We start from the raw sequence: 21048 nt of genomic DNA, 5'->3' as shown, positions 1-21048 counted from the left end.
TGGGAATACAGTTGTGATCCACATAGACAAGGTCTCCACTCTCCTGCAGGAGACAAAACCAAGCACAAATAAACCAATGTACAATTTAATTTAAGATGCTGAAAAGTGCTGTGAAAGAAGTAAAACATGCTGGTGGGATGGCATGTGTTATTACTTAGAAGGCCTCTCTAAGAAAGGGATGTTTAAACTGAGGCCAGGATGATGAAAGAGCCGGGCTTGCAGAGAGCTGGGGGAAGCTGAGATACGGTAACCTAACCCAGGCCAGGTGACTGCTGGGGAGTTTTGAACTGGGAGGTTGGGGGTCACGTGGCTAACTGGATCTATGTTTTGCCTTTAAAAGATCACTCGGGCTTCTGTATGGAGAATAGATTTCAGGAAATCAAAAATGGAAGATGATGGCCAGTTAGAAAGCTGTGTGAATTCAAGAAGGAAATGTTGGTGGCTAGAATTAAAGAAGACATTGTGGAGACAGAACTGTCTGGGATTGTGAAGGGTCTGAGATTTTACCTTAGCTGCCAGCTGACAAATTAGGCTGCCACAGTTTCCAGGATGCTGGCAGAAGACACAAGACGCTTGGGCCAAAGGGGAAGGACAGTTATACCCATAGCAAAGGCCATACCCAGCATACCAGCTATTTGTGTGGGTTGCCTGAGCCCCACTCCACAGGGTGACGTGAGGAGAGCCAGATGACACCGTCACATGTGAGGGGTCACATTAGAAGAACCCCTGAGCTGAGGAAGCCCAAACCTTTATAAGGGGCAGTAAGCGGGGACCCACTTACTAGGAGAGGGAAGACTGGATGAAGTACAGGTAGGAGGTATTGGTTGCACATGGATTCTTGAGCCCTGTTTTGAGATAGTTAAGTTTGCGATGCCTGTTACACAACCAAATGGAGGCATTGAGTTGGTAGCAGGATCTGTGAACCAGATCCCAAGAGAGAAGTGGCATGTGAATTTGGAAGCCAGCACAGACAATACTTACGGTACACCCAAGAATCTTCATTATACTTGTTCCCCTTAAAAGCAAGAATGAAGTAAGAATGCTTATTTACTTCAGTAATAGAAGTGTTAGTAAGAATTCTCTAGCTCCCTGCCCTCAAACGTATAAGAGGGGAAAAGGAAAAAGACTGTCACTTTTTGCAAATGTGTGGTAATTACCTAGAAAATCAAAGGAAATCAATCCAGATATTAATACAGATAGTAAATGAAGTTAGTGAGAGGCAGGATAGAATATAAGACCACAAAAATAAATGAGATCTGCCCTGAATCCTCTTCCTCCAATCTACATCAGGCCTCAGTTTAGGCTTCCCTCTCTCTAGGAAGCCTTATCATTGAGAAGAGAATGGCTATAATAATAAGCATCATCATTTATTACTGAATGCTTTTTATTTGGCACCGTGCCAAAGTCTTTGCACATACCGTCTTGCTCAGTCACCACAGCAGGGAATGTGCATTCTCATCCTCACTGCTGGATGAGGACACTGAGTCTGGGCAGGCTGGAGTCACTTGCCATAGGTGTCCCATGTAGTAGGTGGTCAAGCAGAGATAGGCACAAGGCTCTGTAGATCAGATTCCAGGGTCTGTGTGTAAACCACTTTCTTATCCCTGAGCTCTGAGCCAATTCTTGGGAATGAAGTGTATGATCAACAGAAACTATGGTTGGGGGGGGGCCTGCTCTGTGTGGTACCTGGTGCAAATACTCGTATTATCTCGGTTACTCCTCACCAACACTCTGCAAGGTCGGTGTCTCTGTTGCCTATTTACAGGGAGGGAAACTAGAGGTCAGTGGGCCAGCCAGATGAGCCTCCCTTTCCAGCTTCCACAACAGGTGGTCCTGTGTCTCTGGACATAGAGGTTCTGATTCTGAGGGCCAACATGGGCCAACCTTCCCAGCTGGTTCTGACGGGCATGAGGGACTGGGAATCACCACTCTATGAAAGCTTTCCACCCAAACTTTGTCTCTGCAGATACTACCCGAGTGGAGATGCCTTTGCTTCAGGCTCAGATGATGCTACGGTATGTTTCTAAGTTATTGGAAGCCTTTTCTATTTGAAAGAGAGGCGTACTGACTTAATTTTATTTTTCAAAAATTAATTTTTTTCCTGATGGCAGAAGCAATGTGCATTTATTAAAGAAACCTGGAGGGGAGGGGAATTAGATTACCCTGCTTTTCCTACCCAAGAAAAGTGACAATTGAATGAATCCCTTGTTGTCTCTTTTCTTTTTAAAGAAAATGTCTTATAATTTGCTTTTTTCACTCAACAACAGATTCTGAACGTTTTCCCATGCCAATAAATATTTTTTTATATTGTGTTTTCTTAATGATTGAATAGTATTCCATGTTATAGACATGCCATCATTTATTGCACATACTCAATTTTTGGACATTTAGATTTTTCAAGGTTTTGTTTTTCTGTTAAAAACACTCTTATAAGTAAATATTTTTTGGTAGTTATTATTTCCTTATGATTCTCAGATATGAACCTGTTCCGTCAAAAATAGGCTTTTGCTACTAATTGCCAAGTTATATTGACCTAGTTTTCAAGAGAAATTCCTTCTTGTGCCCTCAGAATATCAAGTATCTTATTAAATAATGGGTTTCATCCTAATATGCAACTATAGAAAGAACTACTAAGGAGTACACTGAGAATTTTGATAATGAAAATTTAAACATCTGTATATCAAAAATATATATAACAAAATATAAAGGCATACATTTTGGAAAAATTCTTGCCATGTATATGACAGACCAAGTTGAAATCCTTCAGATATAAATGAGGTTACATAGTCACTAAGTTACACACCCCCAATAAAAAAAAAAAAAAAGGATAAAATGCAGGCTGTTTACAAGGCAATAAGTCCAGAATGGCAAATAAATGTCAAAATGTTTTCAAAGTCACCTGTATTCCAAGAAATGCAAGTTTAAGTGATTGGATGCTCATTTGCCTCTTGGGTTGGCAGAAAAACGCCTGGTGTAGAGATGGTCCAATAAAGGAGCCTTGCATGAGCTGGGGTCAGGACCACCAGCGCCGGCCTTCTGGAGGGCAGTCCTGAGATCTGAATCAAGAGCTCTCAAAACATCCCCACCCTTCGATCTGGTCATGCTATTTCTTAGAACAGTTCTCTTCTAAGGATTCTGTTCTTTTGCTATTCTAAGGAAAATATCAGAGATATGTATAAAGATTTTTATGTAAGAATAGTCATCGTTTATTATTTATATAAGAAAAATTAGATACAATCAAAACACCAGGGAATGGCTAAGTAGATTCTGATAAATCCACATGAGAAATATTCAACATCCATGTTAGTCATGGTTTTTGAAGATGATCTAATGATAAGAGAAAATGCTCATTAACATAGTGCTAATAGAATAATGAAACATCCACTCCATTTAAGTACACACATAAAATAGAAACAAGACTGAAGGAAATAGCCCAGATGTTAGTTAATACTTCTAGGACTTGGGGTGAGTTTTGTTTCCTTCTTTATGCTTTTCTGAGTTTTCCGGAGTTTTCTACAATAAACATGTATCCTTTATGAGAAAAAAAGAAGGGACTCATTTTTTGTTTTGATACCCAAAGAAGTCTTCTGCATTTGCTGTTTCCTTAAATCTCCACTGATCCATGAAGAGGAGTCAGGATTGAGGGAGAAAATACTAGGAGAAATAAACTAACGAGCTGTTTCCCTTACCGCTCAAACCAGAAAAGCCATCAACACCTGCCTACAGCTGTGTGGTCATCACTTCACCAAACCAGAGCCAGAAATAAGTACCTCTTTGTCCTTTTGTCACCCCAGTGTCGCCTCTACGACCTCCGGGCAGACAGGGAGGTTGCCATCTATTCCAAAGACAGTATCATATTTGGAGCATCCAGCGTGGACTTCTCCCTCAGTGGTAAGAATTTTTTTCAGAAACTTCCCCAGGACTGTAAAACAGGACCTAAATGAAACCCAGCTCCCTATAAAGCTTGCTCTCAGCTGAACTTCCCGTGGGCTGATAGGCTAAGTAATCTACATTTGCACCAGTTTTCCTCCATGACTCCCTACTTGACCCTGCCCAAAGCAGCCTCCCCCAGCCCCATTCACTTCAGGAGAAATGAAGGCTGTGCCCACCTAATGCTGTTGACAGTGATATGTCAAGACTTCACATCTGCAGTTCCTGTAAGCATTTCTTCCCCAGCCTTCCTTTCTCCCCTTTGTCCCTAAAGGGACTTTTTGCAGAGGTAGAGCGGGTGGCGCAAGAGTACCTTCCTAATGCCCTGAAGCTCATGGCTCCTCTGCCCTCCCAGCTGGGGAGGCTAGGCTGATAGGCTGTGTCGCTGAGCCACCCAGTTCCACAGCACACCCCCTGCCCTGCATCTGGTCCCTGGTCAGGCATGTCGCTACTGCTGCCTTGGAACGCCATTTCCCGTCTTTCTCTGCATGGCAGCTTCTTTCTTGGTCCTCAAGAGCCCACTTGGGTCACTCTCTGTGCAGTGCCCTCTTGATCCCCTGTCCTCTGGATCACATAGCACTTTAGACACAGCTAAGCACTCCATTATAGCCTTACCACATGGTGCTGCAGTGTGTCAGTTAGGTGCCTGCCTGCCCACCACCCCCAGTGAGTGAGTGACAGTCATGAAAAAAACAGGAAGGAAGGAACTGACTCAATAACCATTAGATCCTCCTGTTTTGAGGTCGCCTGCTGTTTGCTGGATACAATGATTATACCATCAACGTCTGGGATGTTCTTAAAGGGTCTCGAGTCTCCATCCTGTTTGGACATGAAAACCGTGTTAGTACTCTACGCGTTTCCCCTGATGGGACTGCTTTTTGCTCAGGATCATGGGATCATACCCTAAGAGTAAGAGAGAAGTTTTTCTATTTTACTCTGTGTATGAGAGGAGGAGTGATTGGCCTGCCTTATAGCAGAGGGGTTAGATGAGCAAGGATGGGCCAAAGCAGCTAAACAGAGCTCTAATTTCAGCACTGCCCATGGCCACAGAAGGAACAAATTGCCTGGGAGATAATGAGTCCCCCATCAGTGCAAGTGTTCAAGCATAGATTAAACAGTGCATCAGCATGCATGTTGTTGAGGGTCTGGGCGATCCAAAGGTTCCCTTTGATCTTAAAAGTCTGATTCTTCTGAGCTCAGACTTTAGTAAGCCACAGATTGCCACTCATCTCCCAGTAGTGAAGAGTTGTTATTCTGTGGAGAATTCCATCAGATTCTCAAAGAGCTCCATGACCTTGTTAATTGTTGATTCTCCAGGAATACCACCAATACAGCAATGCTAAGTTTATTGTTTACCACAGTATGGAAGACCACAAACATGACAGTCATAGTAGAATCCCAGACGGGGAGAGCAAGGGCAGATGTTCATGAGGTTTGGGGTATGGTTTAAGGCAGGTCTTTAGATGGAGGGATTTAATTAGGATTGGACACATTTGTGGCATAATACAGATGGTCCCCAACTTAAAATGGTTTGACTTACCATTTTCCAACTTTACAATGGTGTGAAAACAACATGCATTCATTCAGTAGAAACCGCTACTTTGAATTTTGAGTTTTTATCTGTTCCCTGGCTAGCGATATGTGGTATGATACTCCCGCAATGCCACTTAGCAGCAGCGAGCCCCCCATCAGCCACACCATCACAAGGGTAAACAACTGATACACTTAAAACCACCCTGTACCCAGACAACCATTCTGTTTTTCACTTTCGGTATAGCATTCAGTAAATTACATGAGGTATTCAACTCTTCATTATAAAAAAGGCTTTGTGCTAGATGATTTTTCCCAGCTGGAGACATTATAATGTAAGTGTTCTGAGCACATTAAAGGTAGGCTAAGGCTAAGCTAGCGATTAGGCTAATGTATTAAATACATTTTTGATTTATGATATTTTCAACTGATAATGGGTTTATCAGGATGTAATCCCATTGTTAAGGAAGACCTGTAGTTTAGGATTACTGGACACCAGGTATGGGGAGGGAGATGATTTCAAAGACAGTCTTAAAAAATAACCAGTCCTCTATAGCATCTTACAATGCTGATGGACAGTGACTGTAATGGGGTATGTGGTGGGGACTTGATAATGGGGAATGTAGTAACCACAATGTTGCTCATGTGAAACCTTCCTAAGATTGTATATCAGTGATACCTAAATAATAATAAAAAAGTAACCAGTCATTTGATGCTCTGTGTTGTCTTGAGAAAAGAAAATCTTTCCTAAGAAGGGTAGTTGGTAGTCTAATCTTAGGATAAATAGATAAAAAGATTTTTTGCCAAGTTCTTGAAACAAACAAAGAAGTTATTTTTGACTTCCTAGGCAAGAGGTCCCTGAATGTGTTGTCGAGTTAATGTACTCAGTGAGCTGTGTGGTGCAGGTGGTTTCAGTGTCCAACCTGAGAGTAACCAGTCCCTGCTAAGGAGGCCACAGGTGCCCCTCACATGTTTTAGCTAAGGGAAAGGGTGTCCAAAGAACCACCTTTGAGTTGTGGGGAGTAAAGTGTTATCCTTCCAAGACTTGTGAGTGTTCTACTTGGGATGGGTGGTGTGTGTATGTGTGTAACTGACTTTGATTTTCTCTCTTTAAACTCGTTTTATGAGTCATTAACTACTAAAGGGACTAAAAATTGTCTGTGTCTTTGCAGGTTTGGGCTTAATCATCTGCCCACGATGCACACATGGGTACCTAAGGATGGAATTTTAAATCGTCACATATAAATAGATCTTACTTCTGGAGAACATGAGGGTTGCTTGCAGCTTAGCTTAAAGGAGCAGCTCCACAGCTGAAAAGCTCACTAAGCAACTCCAATATGACTATTAAAACCACCACTGGAAAGATGCCAGTGTGCGCTTTCGCACTAGGAGAACACCTTCAAGTACAGTGTTTTTCATTTTGAACACTTTTTCAAATGTATTCATTTTTAATGTTATTCTCATAATACGAGTCTCAGCTCCATCTATTACCAATAGAATTCAGCATCACGTATGTCCCATATTATTTCCTTGAGTCAGATTTGTTTTGGGAGTACTTTAAAATCTGACCTTTCTCAGTGTGCACTGTGACTTTTGGAACCTTCTTCTAGATGTGCTGATCTTAATGGACTGTTTGAGGGCTGTGTTAATTAATTGGCCTGTCATAGAAGAAAATTCCAATTCCAAATGTTATTGGACAAAATCACTTTTTGAAAATATGTTTCTATTATAAGGGTATCTTTTTCAGTCTCATACTGTCTTATAAAACATTTTCATCTGTGTGAACTGCTATAAATGAAGTCGAGATATGCATAAAGTGGACAGGATGTTTGATTTATGAATTATGATGATATGGTCTATCACTGTATATCATTTGGACAGGACATTTTGTTTCATTTGAGGGAAAAGCTGAGTGCTGTTTGTGACACAAATGCTTCTCAGAACAACCAAAACCTTTCTCTGTGGGAACACAAAATAGTGAACTTATTTAAAAACCTATTAGTAATATTAGATGTATTAAGATGAGTAGTATCCAGTCAGGCTAAAGAGGATCTTGTCCATACCATACTCAGAAACTATAATATGTGGACTCATACTAGTCCATAAACTGTAGTCATATTTATTGCATTACAGATATAATTACATATACAGATTAATTGATAGGTCTCATGGGATAATGTCTTTGCTTCTCTTATAGTGAGAAAAAAATAGAAGATAACTGGTCTTTATTTGAAATTTAGTAATTCCTTCTGGAAGATACCAAGTGTTTTTGTTACAAGGATCCCTTTTCCTTTTTTTATTTTAGATGTCAAGGCTTATTGTTTTAGAAAACTCATTCGTAAAAATGGCATGCATTACTTAGAGAAATAAAAGGTCACCTCAGGCACCAAAAGCCATTCCTGTGAGGCTCACCCTGTGGGCAGTCTGGGATGTGACAGGCCAGGTCCTTGGGGTGCCCAAGGACGTATGTCCGGAGTTCCCCAGATCTCCTGTTCTCTTGGCCCACCTCCAACCTGGCCCTCCTCTTAGTAGCCGTGTTGGCTTTGCAGGCCCAGCCATAGGCCCTGCTGCTCAGAGAAGCCCTCCCCAGAGATGAGCCAGGCTCAGAGAGGTCTGTCAGTCACCAGGGAGGTCTGAACCTGGCACTTCTGGAAGCACCAAGGGCTTCCGGACATGCCTTCACTCAGACTACCTGTGATGAGCCAGTCAGTCAAAAATCAGCCAGTCCAGGTTTTTCCATCAATTCTTGTTAAACATTAGGGTTATATCTGGTCATCTGCTAAGCAAACTTTTACCAAGGGCTTAACTACACAGCAGGCCCTAGGGTAAAGAGTGAAATATGAAAGGTCCTTGCTTGCCTCCAGAGAGCCCAGAGGGAGGGACCGTGGTCCAGAGGGATGCTGTTTCAGCCATCTTCTCTCCCAGCCTTCTCCCTCCCCCAGTGGATTCCAGTCTGGGCAGGGGCCATGGGGTGTCCTGCCAGCTGCAAAAGCAGAAAGGTCCCAGAGTGTGTCCCAGGGTATTTCCAAGCTCTGCTCCCAGGATGTTACAGAGGTTGTGCCTAGCTCCTAGCTAGGATACCCTTCCCTCTTTCCCACAGACCCTTCAGTGTCTCTGCATTCTAACCTGGGCCTCCCAGAAGTAAAGGAAGACAGGACAAAGGAAACATCATCTAGACTCAGGGTCAGCAATTTCAAGGTTATGTGTTTGGAGAGAGAGAGAGCCTCTTCAGTATATGTACAAAATAGCCCATAACTTCCCAATTAAAAAGCTACAAAAAAAACTTTTTAACTATGAAAGTATTCCCTAGAATGCTCCCTTAGCCCCATGGGCAGTAAGCCACTTACAAGTATTTAATCTCACAGTAGGTGTTGTTTAGTATTTATTGATGAAATACTTGGTTTGGAATATACAGCACCATGTGGAAACTCCAGGTAATAAATTGTATTTTGCATATTGAAAATAGACTGAGTGGGGTTTTTTAATCAGTTTTCCTTTTTTTTAGAGGACTGGAGGGCATACCTACCAAGCCAGTTGTGGTGGAGGGCCCAAATGGGTGTACCCCCAGTGTGCACAGCCTGGACTGCCCCTCCCTAGGCAGAGAAGGGTTAGGCAGGAGGGGGTCGGGTAAGGTGTGCAGTGATGGGCAATCATGGGAAATACCTGTGAAGTGAAACCAGGGCAGGTGCTTTGCAGTAGGCAGCCAGCCAGCCTCAGGAAAAAGTGGGCCCAGCCGCCAGCCGTGTTCTGGAATGAGCCAGAAGCCAGCACTCCATGACCACTTCCCTCCTGCACACCTCCCTGGATTATAAGTGGCTTAAGAAGCAGCACAAGGTCATAAAGGCCCTCGCATCCTGGACCCTTGTAGTTGCTTGGCCAGCTGGCTGGAAGGTGGCATTGCTGACAGTAGGACTCGTGTCAGAGGAGGCCAGCCTGGTGACAAAGGATGTGCACCTATGTTCAGACCCAGCTCTACCACTCTTACAGGATACCTGACAATATCTGAATTTCCTAATTTCCTCATCTATAAAACAGAAGAGCACCGAAGTGCATAAGGCACCCACCTCGGCGTTTGGTACATAGTCAGCAAGGGTTAGAGCCCAGCTTCCCCCCTCCGTCTGTCCCCCCTCCTTCCTCCCCCTGCCCCCCTGTCCCTCCCTTTCCCCCCTCCTTGCCTCCTGGTTCCCCTGCTCCTTGCTCTTCTCTCTCTCTCCTTCCTCCCCCTCCATAAGCTGTCCCTGCTCATGCAGCCATTTAGTAATTATCAATCAGAGATTCATCTGGGCCAATGGTTCACTCTTTGGTCTTATGATCCCTCTGCACTCTTAAAAATTGGTAAGGACCCCAAGGAGGTTTTTGTTTGCATGGATTATATCTCTCAATATTTGCCATGTTAGAAATTAAAACTGAGAAAAGCTGTAGAACACAAGAATACAGAAGCACACACTCCCTTGGTCGCGCTTTTACCACACATCCGGAGCCTCCGGGTGACTCACCAGAGAATGAATTTTAAAGCCACACATACAAAACAAGACTATAATCATGAAAATTATTTTGACCTTGGAAGACCCCCTGAAAAGGTCTCAGGGACCCCCAGGTTGGGACCGTACTTTGAAAACAGCTGCTGGGGCTAACGCACCCTTCCCAGGCACCTCTCTATGGGAACTCCTGAGGCCAGGAAGGCCCTTGTAGGAGCGGGAAGAAGTCCGGGAGGCGATGAAGGTGACTGCGGAGAGGGGCTGAGGAAAGGCCCCCCCCACACGGCTGTGGGATGACCGCCGGTAGCGCGGGAGGTCCTGGAGTGGTGCAGAGGGGGAGGGGGAATGGCCAGAGACCGTGAGCCGCTGAAAATCTTTTCAAAGGAGGACACTTGGGGTCCTGGGAAGGCCCAGCGGTTAGATTAACTGGACTTGGGGTCACATCGCTGTCAAGTGGCTCCCCCCGAGCCTGGGAGAGCTGACTGAGCAGGAATTTGTAGATCTGCATTTACCAAAATTGGCTGTTGAGAAAATCATCCAGGTCAACAGCAGATTGAAAATACAGATCCTTAAATCCCCTCCCCTGGAGACCTAATCCAGGATGGGCAGGACTGAGTTGGGCCAGGAATTCTGGTGAGGGAAGTTGGGAAAAGCTGTCAGTGGATCCGTTTGCAAGGACATGAGGCTGAATTGCTCACCCTTTCACCGGTGGCAAGAGAGAGTAGGGTCACTCTTAAAGGCACACCAAGTCCCCTCATTCTCTAGGTCAGACCTGGCTGGAGCTACTGGCCTTCAGGACTGGTCAATTTCTACAGCAGGTGGACTCAGCAATTTCTGGTGAAAGAAATGAAAGTAATATGTTTGTGTCATTATGTAAAGGATGCAGACCCTCTCTAATGGGGAGATGGGCTCAGGAACAGTGCTCTGGTTAATCTAACCACATAAATGAATATGAAGAACTAAATGTAAATGTGATATGAGCATTTATGCAATGATTGTGACAGCAGGAAGTGCCCTCTTTGAACCCAAAGTTACCTAACCAACATGCCACTAGTGAACACTTAGCCTTGCCATAAACCAGGAACCATGAAGCCACCACTGTTCCCCACCTATCTGTTCCTAGGAACAGGCAGCCTCCTCTGGGTCTGTACCCAAGAGAAATGAAAACATGTCCACACAGAAACTTGAACACAGATGTTCGTAGCAACCCAAAGTGGAACCATTCAGATGTTCGACAATTGAAGAATGAATGAACAAAATGTGGTATATCCATACAAGGGGATATTATTCGACAGGAAAAAGGAAGAAGTACTGACTGGATACCACAACATAGATGAACCTTGAAAACATCATACTAAGTGAAAAAAGCCAGACACAAAGGATGACATAGTGTATGATTCCATTTTTATGAAATATCCAGAATAGGCAAGTCCATATAGACAGAAAGCAATAGGTGGTTACTTAGGAGTAGGAATGGGATGAACGGGTGAGACTGCTAATGGATATGAGGTGTTCTTGGAGGTAACGGAATTAAATTGTCATGATGGTTGCACAACTCTGAATATACTAAAAACCACTGAACTATACTTTAAAAGGGTGGATTTTATGGTATTTGAATTACATCAAAATAAAGCTATTAAAAATACAGATAGAAAAAATAGGCAGTCTGTAGCTATTTTAGGTATTAAAACAAGCCATATAGGTAACAGTCACCAAAATGTCACATTTTGGCTTTTGGACAAGTGAGTATGGTAACCCTGGTCAGTTCATACTAATAATAAAAGCTTTTCTGTAAAGAGCTTTTACTATGTGCCAGGTACTGTGCTGAGCACTTGGCATACACCAATCCTTGTAACAGCCCTATGATGCAGACAGTTTACCTCCATTTTTTAGGAGAGGAGATTGAGGCTAGGAAAGCTAAGCAATTACTCATGGTTGCATAACTTCTAAATGGCAGAGCCAGGATATTAACCAAGTCTAACTCAAACTGCTTCCTTACATCGTGTAGATTGGAAATTCTGTGTGGAGATTAATTATTCATTTGTTGTTTAGTTCCACTGAAAATTATTAAGAGTTAACCAATGGCAGGGCCAGAGGATTTGCCACTCACCCCCAAGTTACTCAAAACTCTAAGAAAAAAAAAACCTGTGCATTGCTAAAATATGTTCAAAAAGGTAAATTCATGACTATGAAAAAAAGACACAAACATATCAAAATTAAATTTAAAATTTATTTTTATTTTTTGAGAGGGCATCTCTCATATTTATTTATCAAATGGTTGTTAACAATAAAATTCTGTATAGGGGAGTCAATGCTCAATGCACAATCATTAATCCATCTCAAGCCTAATTCTCGTCAGTCTCGGATCTTGTGAAGCACAACGAACAAGTTCTTACATGGTGAACAAATTCTTACATAGTGAATAAATTCTTACATGGTGAACAGTACAAGGGCAGTCATCACAGAAACTTTCAGTTTTGATCACGCATTATGAACTACAAACAATCAGGTCAAATATGAATATTTGATTTTTTTTCAGGCGTACAACACAGTGATTCAACATTTATACACATGATAATTCTAGGTACCAGCTATCACCATACCAAGTTGTTACAATATTTTGACTATATTCCTTATGCTATACATTACATCCCGGTTACTTATTTATTTTACAATTGGAAGTGTGTATTTTTTTTTTGTTTTGTTTTTGTTTTTTTTTTTGTGAGGGCATCTCTCCTATTTATTGATCAAATGGTTGTTAACAACAGTAAAATTCTGTATAGGGGACTCAATGCGCAATCATTAATCAACCCCAATCCTAATTCTCAACAGTCTCCAATCTTCTGAAGCATAACGAATAAGTTCTTACATGGTGAACAAGTTCTTACATAGTGAATAAGTTCTTACATAGTGAACAGTGCAAAGGCAGTCATCACAGAAACTTTCGGTTTTGATGACGCATTATGAACTATAAACAATCGGGTCAAATATGAATATTCGTTTGATTTTTATACTTGATTTATATGTGAATCCCACATTTCTCCCTTATTATTTTTTTAATAAAATGCTGAAGTGGTAGGTAGATGCAAGATAAAGGTAGAAAACATAGTTTAGTGCTGTAAGAGGGCAAATGTAGATGATCAGGTGTGTGCCTGTAGACTATGTCTTAATCCAAGCTAGACAAGGGCAATAAAACATCCACGGATGCAGAAGATTTCTCTCAAAACAGGGGGGGTAAGGTTCTAAGCCTCACCTCTGTTGATCCCCAAATTCTCACCTGATGGCCCCCCTGCGACTGTGCCTGTCTTAGGTTGTTCCTCCCTTGAGGAATCTTACCCGTCTCTGGCTAACCAGTCATCTTCCGGGGCCATACAGGGAAATGTAAAGTTGGTAAGTGAGAGAGAAGCAATATTCAAAACATTTAACTGATTAATGAGGGAACCTGTAAGATGTCAAAATCAGTTCAAACATGAATCTGATGTAGATATTTATATTCCCTTCTGACAAAGTTCTTTCAGTTCACTGTAAAGAAATCGCACATTGGTAGATAGGCGTTCCACAGGACCATCAGCCAGCAACACCTTCCCGGGGAGAATTGCCCTGTTGCCCCACCCCTTTCCCTGCTGCAAGGGCCTCTTTGTTCACAGGGCTCAGAGTCAAGCACTGGGCAGCTGGGTTAAAGAACCTCCCTGACATCCACAGAGCACAGAATTTTGTCTGATTACTCAGTGTCTCGTCTGAAGTAGCTGCTCTTTGGAAGCATTCACATGGGACATGAGTATCTTCATTCTGTGTCCAAGGAAGTCCAGCCATATACCTCTTTCAAGATGTGCTTGTCACCAATTTTCCAATTCTGTTCTCTTCAAGGCCCTGACTATCCAGCCAAACCATTGGCAATTACCCTTGATTCAATGTAGATCTATACTCTGTACATCTCTCACCCCAGACATAGTGGACAGCCAAATATTGGCTTAAATTTCTGCTTACTCAGACACTGTTCCTCCACCACTGTCTTCACAGTGAGCCTTGAATGGGGCTTTAATGCTACAGCTGTCCACTTTCATGTGGTACCAGCATATCATATCAACCCATCTGTAATCCAGGCTTGAGTCTGTCTCCTTCAGTTAACTGGTCACAGCATCCCCTGGAGGCTTCAGGCCTGGTATGACGGAGGAAGCAAAGCAAAAGGAATTGGCGTTGCAGGTGTCTGAGCTATCTGCTCACGCAGTTTACTTGTACCTAATGCATGTGCCTGAGTTCAGTCTCTCATATACCATTTCCACTTGACAGATTGCTGCTGTAAACTCATAGGGTAGACAACATCAATATCATAATGCGATCTCAAGCTACATGGTCACCTGATGTCTAAAGTCATGCTCTACCAAGGCCCAGTAGCAAGCCAGAACCTGCTTCTCAGGAGAAGTTATCTGCAGAAAAGGACACAGATTTGCTTCACAACCATATAGGTCTGTTCCATAATTCTCCTATTGGTTCTTGCCAGAGGCTCTGAAGAGCATCCCTATTTGATACTTCAAGTATCTTTGGGTCTGCTAGGTCATAAGACCGAGTGGTAGAGCAGCTTATACTGATGCCTAAGTGTGCCGCACTCTCCTCACTCCACCAGCCCACAGAGGGATCGAAGTCACACACTCAAATGTGGTGTGTATTGTCTCCAAAATCAAAACAACCTACCAGGCCTTGTGACTATTTTTTCTTATAGATGATATAAGATGCAGCAACTCAGCTTCACCCTGGATGGGACAGTTCAACATGCTCCAGAGCACTGAACCCCCAGAAATTTCACTGCTGTTACCAATTCTGTATCAGTCTGGGTCCAGTCAGGAGAAAGAAGCAATAGGATTACATGAATAAGAAGTATTACCTATAACAGGGGACTGGGGTAATGAGGGACTGGTGAGTAAAAAGTAAAGATAACTCTAAGCAATATAGGAACGGTAGCTACAAGTAACAGCCACCAGCCTAATAGAGCTGAAGGTTCACTCAACTTCTCCTGTTAACAGCGATCATTAAACTATTGTGATGGCCTGTTTCTTTGTCGCATCACTAGACTGTAGTGTCCTTGGGAGTAGAGACCACATATCTAGTTTGTCCTTCATTATATCCCCAGTGCTAAACAGGGGAGGTCTAGCTGAAAAGACTGAATAAATATGAGTGAAGGGATGAATGAATACAGCTAATCTAGCAGCCTGAAAAATTATCCTGTTTTCTGTCACATGCCAGAACCCAAGAAAGGCATCTCCAACATGCACCTGGATGAGAGATGCTCATAATCCTCGCACCAGAGCTGGGCTGGGTGTGGACTGTCAACCTCTCCTTAAGAGGACGCAAGAGCCTACCCAACTTTTCCAGCCTGTCCCTTCTGAATTCTTAGCCTGGGGAGGCCGAGAGCTAAACAACCGCAAAAGTTCTCGCCCCGCGCCGGCCCGCTACGTGACCACGTGCACTCCGCAGGGCCTCGCTTGGGACCGGAACAGGTGCAGGTGGGATTCCCATCAAAGATTCCTCTCCGCACCTAGAAAAACAACTCCCGGGGCCGCGTGGAGTCGGGGCGGGGCGCTGCTGGGCCTAGAAAACCGGCCGGGGTCGGCGCCGGGCAGAGGCCGGGCTATGGCGGACGCGTTGACCGAGCGCACGGCGCGGCTGTTGGCCGACTACCTGGAGTACTGCGCCCGGGAGCCGGGCACCGCCGGGCGGCCGCCGTCCACACCCGAGGCCTCCGTGCTGCGCTCCGTGGCCGCCCAGGTACAGCAGCGCAACCACCAGTTCCTGTCCCAGTACCGCGACTACCGCGGCAACCGCGTCGAGCTGGTGGCGCAAACGGCCCGGGAGTTGGCAGAGGACCGCGGCGTCCTCAGCTGGGGCCGCGTGGTGGCGCTCGTGACCTTCGCGGGGACGCTGCTGGAGAGAACGCCGCGGGGCACCGACGGGTGTCCGAAGCCGGGCCCGAGGCGGGAGGCCGACGTTGACCCGGACTGCCGGTCCATGGTGGCCCTGCTGTGCGGTTGGCTCTCCGGGCAGCACGGCGCCTGGCTGGAGGCGAGCGGCGGCTGGGTGAGCGCGCGGGGCGCGGGGACCCCGGGCGGGGCGGGCAGCCCGGAACGGGACCCTGTGGGGCGTTGGTGGTGGCAGGACGGGGACACACGGTGGGAGGTCTGGCTTGCTCCCCTTGGCGGAGTCAGCCGGACAGAAGGCGGCCTTGCTAGGGGCTCACCGACTCGCTCCCAAGCAGCTTGAGGCTTAGGAGGCTCCCCCGTCAGGTCGGCGTATTTTATCATATAGGGATTCCCAAACTGTACAAGGTCAGCAGTGAGGTGACCCCGGCCAGGTGGGTTGTTTCTCCGCTATTCTGACCTCATAGCTCCGCAGACTGAAGGGCGCCAGCCTAAAACGTTAGAATGAAAATGCATTTGTTGTCCAGCCCCCACACCTCCTCTCAGATTCCAGGCCAAAGGTGTTGGTAGTGGGTGCCAGGCACCCAGGGATACTGACTCAAGTTCCTTAACTTCTAATCCACTCCGCCCAACCCTCAATCGGAGATACCAGGGGCTCTGGCTTTCAGCTGTAGGTCGTTGATCTCTGGTGCTGGCTAGGAGGGCAGGTCGTTGGCCTGCAGCTCCTGTACCCAGCTAATGCCATCCTTCAGGAAGAGGGTGGCGTGCCTCCTGGATTCTGAACTAGACCTGTTTCTTTCTTCTCTTCCTTACCGCAGTTAAGCAAAAATAGGTTATAGGAGAAACATTGCTGGACTACTAATGCTAGTGGCTTAAAAAAGTCCGAGGAACTAGGGAAGATGCCACAGAAAATTTAGCCTCCTGTTAGCAGTTTCCTATTAGACCTGTGGTGATGAATTGGGTTCTGTTTGCGGAAGAGAGGTAGTATCTGAATCAGAACCTTGACCTTATATAAACAATTTGAGGTGTTAGCATTAATCCCTGCATTCCTTGTGTGTGTTGGTCTTCCACCGTCCAGGCCTGTGGCCACCCAAGCTATTTGTCTTTACAAGGCCCCCCGAGGACCCTCTGCACTTAAAGAGAAAACTGACTAGGAGGGGGAAATCGCTTTGTTTGCATCTTTTGGCTAATCAACATTGACTAAGGAATAATCTTAACATGAAAAAGCCAAAATTCTCCAATTGAGTAACAGGAAATGCTCACACCTCTCCCAGCTGCAGTTAAAATGCCCCATTCTGGACTTCCTTTCCATTTTCATGAGTGAAGCATCTTGCTTTATTATCTAAGGTAATTAAGGATAACTTTCTAGTGATTTGAGTTTCCCAAATGGCATCTGCCCTTTGCTCAGGAAAGAACGTGAGACAGTAGTCGACCTTCCTCTTAGCTTTTTAAAGAAGTGAGTCAAAAGATGAGTATTCCTGCTCTAAGTGACAAAGTTCCCCATGTCCTCCTATTCCCTGTTGTACTGCTTTTTATATATCCTAACTCATCAGAGGTTCCTAATTACAGGTTGCCTATTGGTTAGTATTTCCTTTTTTTTTTTTGCTTTTTAAATTCAGCAGTTCTCTTACTGGTTAGTCTAGAGCCTGTGTGTTTTTATTGACTTCAGGTTTTGAGCATTTTGCAGCAGTCTGATTCTCTTCTCCTTCCCCCTTGTAGGATGGCTTTTGTCGCTTCTTCACACCCATGCTGCCATCACCTTGGAGACGAGGACTGGCCCAGGTTCTTCTGTCAGGCTTTATGGCAGCCATGTTAGTCTACTTCTGGAAGAAATCATTGTGAGTTCTAGAACTTGTAATCCCTTTTCACCTGCCTGTGATCAGCCAAACAAATCTGAGATGTGACAGAACAGAACAGAATTAAACCACTTTCTGAGACATTTGCACCTGCATTCATATGAGGAGTCCTGTGGGGATGATTCAGCCAGTGTTTTAACCCCTAATTCAGAGATGTTAGAACAAAGACACAAATGATTTTTTCTTTGAGTGGGGGAAATAGGGATTCTTATTGCTCCAAAGAATTTCACAAGAAGCCGCTATAGGAAATAGGGTGCTCTTTGCTTACATTTGGATAAGAGTGACTATGCCTCCCTGATCTCCACGATTTCATGGGCTACTGATGACTAATTTTTCAAGGCAGTGAGTCAGGGTGAAATTGTACCGAAGTCCTATTTTAACAAAGAGTGTAATATTAAAATTTTTTATAAGAAATTCTTTCTAAGTCCTTTGAAATCTGATTCCCGGGATTCCTAGGTTTCTAGAGTTAATTTATTTTTCTGACTTAAATTGTTAAGTATCTTTTAATTAACTTATGCATGTTTTAAAAAAAATGTTGGTTTCCTTGGGATTCAATAAGCCTTTCTTCCTAGGAGTAACTTGAATTGATGAGTTTCCTTTTTTATTGGTCCTTTAAATACAATGTATATATTTCTTTAAACATTTAATCAGCATTCAACTTCATAAAGTCTATCTCTTCTGTCAGCCTTATCACCTGCAAGGTGGTAGAGAGGAAAACTTTATCCTCTTAAGTTCAGTGACTTAGGCCTGTGAATTTAGTGGAAAAAGACATTAACAGGAGAAAAACATACAAAATATTATTTGTGCTTTTACAGGAGACAATAGAAAAGAAGTGAAAATCCCCCCAAAGTGGTTAAATACGGGGCTTACATGCCTCTTTAACAAAGAGTGATAACCATGGAGAAATACTACACAAAGGAAAGGGTTTGGGCTTTTAGGGGTGTATTGTGGGAAAGTGAGTAGGAAATATATGAGGGGAAACAAATGGAAGATAAGGATTATTCTAGTAAAGCTTGTAACAGCTTGTATTGGTGTTGACTCCCTTCTCCAGTGATGAGAGTATTCTCCCTCCCCTGGTACAAGAAAGCACATTTCTCATAGGAAATTGGGGCATGGGGATAAGAGTGCTGTTCCTGGAAGTGCCTCCAGCTCAAAATAACCAACATGCCAAAGTGGCATGTTTTGGGGTAACATGTTCTGATCCCTTTCAGTGGTTAGCAGTGCACACTGTTACTCTGTGTCTGGCCAGAATCTGTGTCCATCTGTCCTTCCTGAGCCCACACAGACCCAGCCAAGCTTGCCAGGCCCAAGAAGTGGTACTCTGGAGTGGGATGCCCCCCAGAGCTGCCAGTGGCTGTAGGGAAATGCCTGTGAGGAACGTGACAAGCGAGTGCTTGGCCACAACCGAAGCTGTTGCTGATGCTATTAGAATAAGCCTTGGACCAAAAGGAATGGATAAAATTATTCCAGATGGAAAAGGTAAGGTGACCAACCCAAATGATGTTCTTCTGAAACAAAGACGTTATGTACAGTAGGCAGAATGATGTTGGGCACGTCTAAGGCTCAGGGTAAAGAAGCAGAAAGTATCCCACAGCAGACATCGTCATCGTTGCTGGCTCCCTGATTCCTGTACTAACCTTTTTCACAAAGGGATTCAGTAAGCCTTTCTTCAAGGAAAACTTGGGATTCAAATTCATCCATAATTTCTGAGTCCTTCCAGGATCTGGAAAAGGGTTTTGAAATCTTGACGTGTCTTGACTTACGGAACTAAAGGACGGAAAATACTGCAAACTCAAAAGGTTATCTTTCTGTGTTCAAGGCCGTCTTTTCCAGTGAGTATAAATACATTGAGATAAGTTACTGACCTAGCTCCTATGCTAGTATAGATCTCAGGGATATCAAAATACTTAAAGAACTTGGCAGTGACCTCAAGGGTATTATGCAAGTGAAATAAGTCAGAGAAACACAAATATGTATCTTTTTTTTTATTTTGGTATCATTAATCTACAATTACATGAAGAACATTATGTTTACTAGGCTCCCTCCTTCACCAAATCCCCCCCCCACGTTTACAGTCACTGTCTATCAGCGTAGTAAGATGCTGCAGAATCCCTACCCGTCTTCTCTGTGTTGTACAGCCCTCCCTGAAATACATATCTTTGATAAGTGGATTCTTTAAAAAAAATAATAAAGCTCATAGTTACAGAGAACAGACTGGTAATTGCCAGAGGTAGGCGTGGAAGGTGGGAGAAATGGGTGAACTGTTTTTGTTTTTGCTTTTAGTTTAAATTATTACATAAAAAAATTAACGATGGGACAATTAATGACAGTGAGTTGGTGGAAGATTCAGTTCTCACCCAAAAGGTGGCAAATTCTGACAAAACCTGAGTTGAATAAGATTGGGCCTGTTCAATTTTGCTTATTTACTCCCAAAACAGATATGGATAATCAAATAGTAGTTTCTGATATGTCCAGATGGACCAAGTGCCAAGAGAGGAGATAATATTCTCAATTTAGCAAAGCAAGATATAAAAATGGGATAGAATGTCCTTCTCTTAAGAAGCCTAATCTTAGGAAATGCTCTTAGCAATCTTATACTCCATTTCCTGAACAAAATGAAGATTATGGTGGTTAAGGATATGGAAAGAAGACATTGAAGTCATTTGCAAGATAGTTGCAAGCAAGCCAGTTGCTTATATTGACCAATTCATTGCTGACATGCTGGGGTTAGCTGAGTTCACTAAGAGGGTCAATTGAAGTGGTTCTGGCAAACTGTTCAAGATAACTATGTAAACCCTGGAAAAATTTTGTTCATGGTTCGAACCCACGGGTGACTGAAGAAGCTGAGCACTCCAGTCAGGATGCCGTGTGTTAACTCTGCTTCGCCAAAGAAAATCTTACTGCAGGAGGTGATGCTCCAGAAATAAAGTTGGCCCTGTAGCTGACTGAATATCCACAAACACTGAGTGGCATGGAGTCCTCCAGCAATCAAATCTTTGCAGATTTATGGAGATCCCTCCATCTATACTAGCTGAAACTGCTGGCCTGAATCCCATTTCTGCATAATAGAACTAAGAAATTAGCATGACCGTGGGGAAAAACTACAGGCATTCTGTCTGAAAGGGCACTATTTTCAACTTTTTGGAGGAACTGGCTGTCCACATTTGGTTGGTTTCAGTAGTGTGCTGACTCCAGCAACTGAAACTGGAGCATTCTGCAGATTGATGCTGTGGCAAGCACTCAGTGATCTGGATAACACTGGCTGACCGCCACCGTCATGGCCACGGATGGTGTAGGTGGGGTGCTCCTTGTTGGGCAGATACTTCCTCTTTGAATCGCTGG

The 21048-nt window shown here is 43.9% G+C and overlaps 2 protein-coding genes and 1 pseudogene across 5 annotated transcripts in view; all 3 read left to right on the top strand.

Annotated features, from left to right (window-relative positions):
• The window catches only part of GNB5 (G protein subunit beta 5), a 40837-nt gene extending 31914 nt beyond the window's left edge, over positions 1–8923 (top strand). Inside the window, exons 8-11 of the mRNA XM_037021021.2 lie at positions 1967–2015; positions 3795–3891; positions 4673–4839; positions 6633–8923. Coding sequence (XP_036876916.1) covers positions 1967–2015; positions 3795–3891; positions 4673–4839; positions 6633–6644 — 325 coding nt within the window. The 3' untranslated portion in view covers positions 6645–8923. The remainder of the gene's footprint in view (positions 1–1966; positions 2016–3794; positions 3892–4672; positions 4840–6632) is intronic.
• A 5911-nt stretch (positions 8924–14834) lies between these two features.
• The window catches only part of BCL2L10 (BCL2 like 10), a 71450-nt gene continuing 65236 nt past the window's right edge, over positions 14835–21048 (top strand). For all 4 annotated transcript variants that reach the window (XR_005062033.2, XM_073211861.1, XM_073211862.1 and 1 more), the window contains exons 1-2: positions 14835–16010; positions 17570–17688. Coding sequence is in view for 3 of the 4 variants with exons in the window: in XM_073211861.1 (XP_073067962.1) it covers positions 15213–16010; positions 17570–17688 (917 nt within the window). In the remaining variant the exon portion in view is untranslated. The remainder of the gene's footprint in view (positions 16011–17569; positions 17689–21048) is intronic.
• LOC108395256 (T-complex protein 1 subunit delta-like) lies at positions 19071–20895 on the top strand (annotated as a pseudogene).

The sequence above is a fragment of the Manis javanica genome, chromosome 8 (genome assembly GCF_040802235.1).
Source record: "Manis javanica isolate MJ-LG chromosome 8, MJ_LKY, whole genome shotgun sequence".
NCBI lineage: Eukaryota > Metazoa > Chordata > Mammalia > Pholidota > Manidae > Manis > Manis javanica.
The sequence above is the reverse complement of the archived record's forward strand: the minus strand, read 5'-3'. Positions and strand labels throughout refer to the sequence as shown.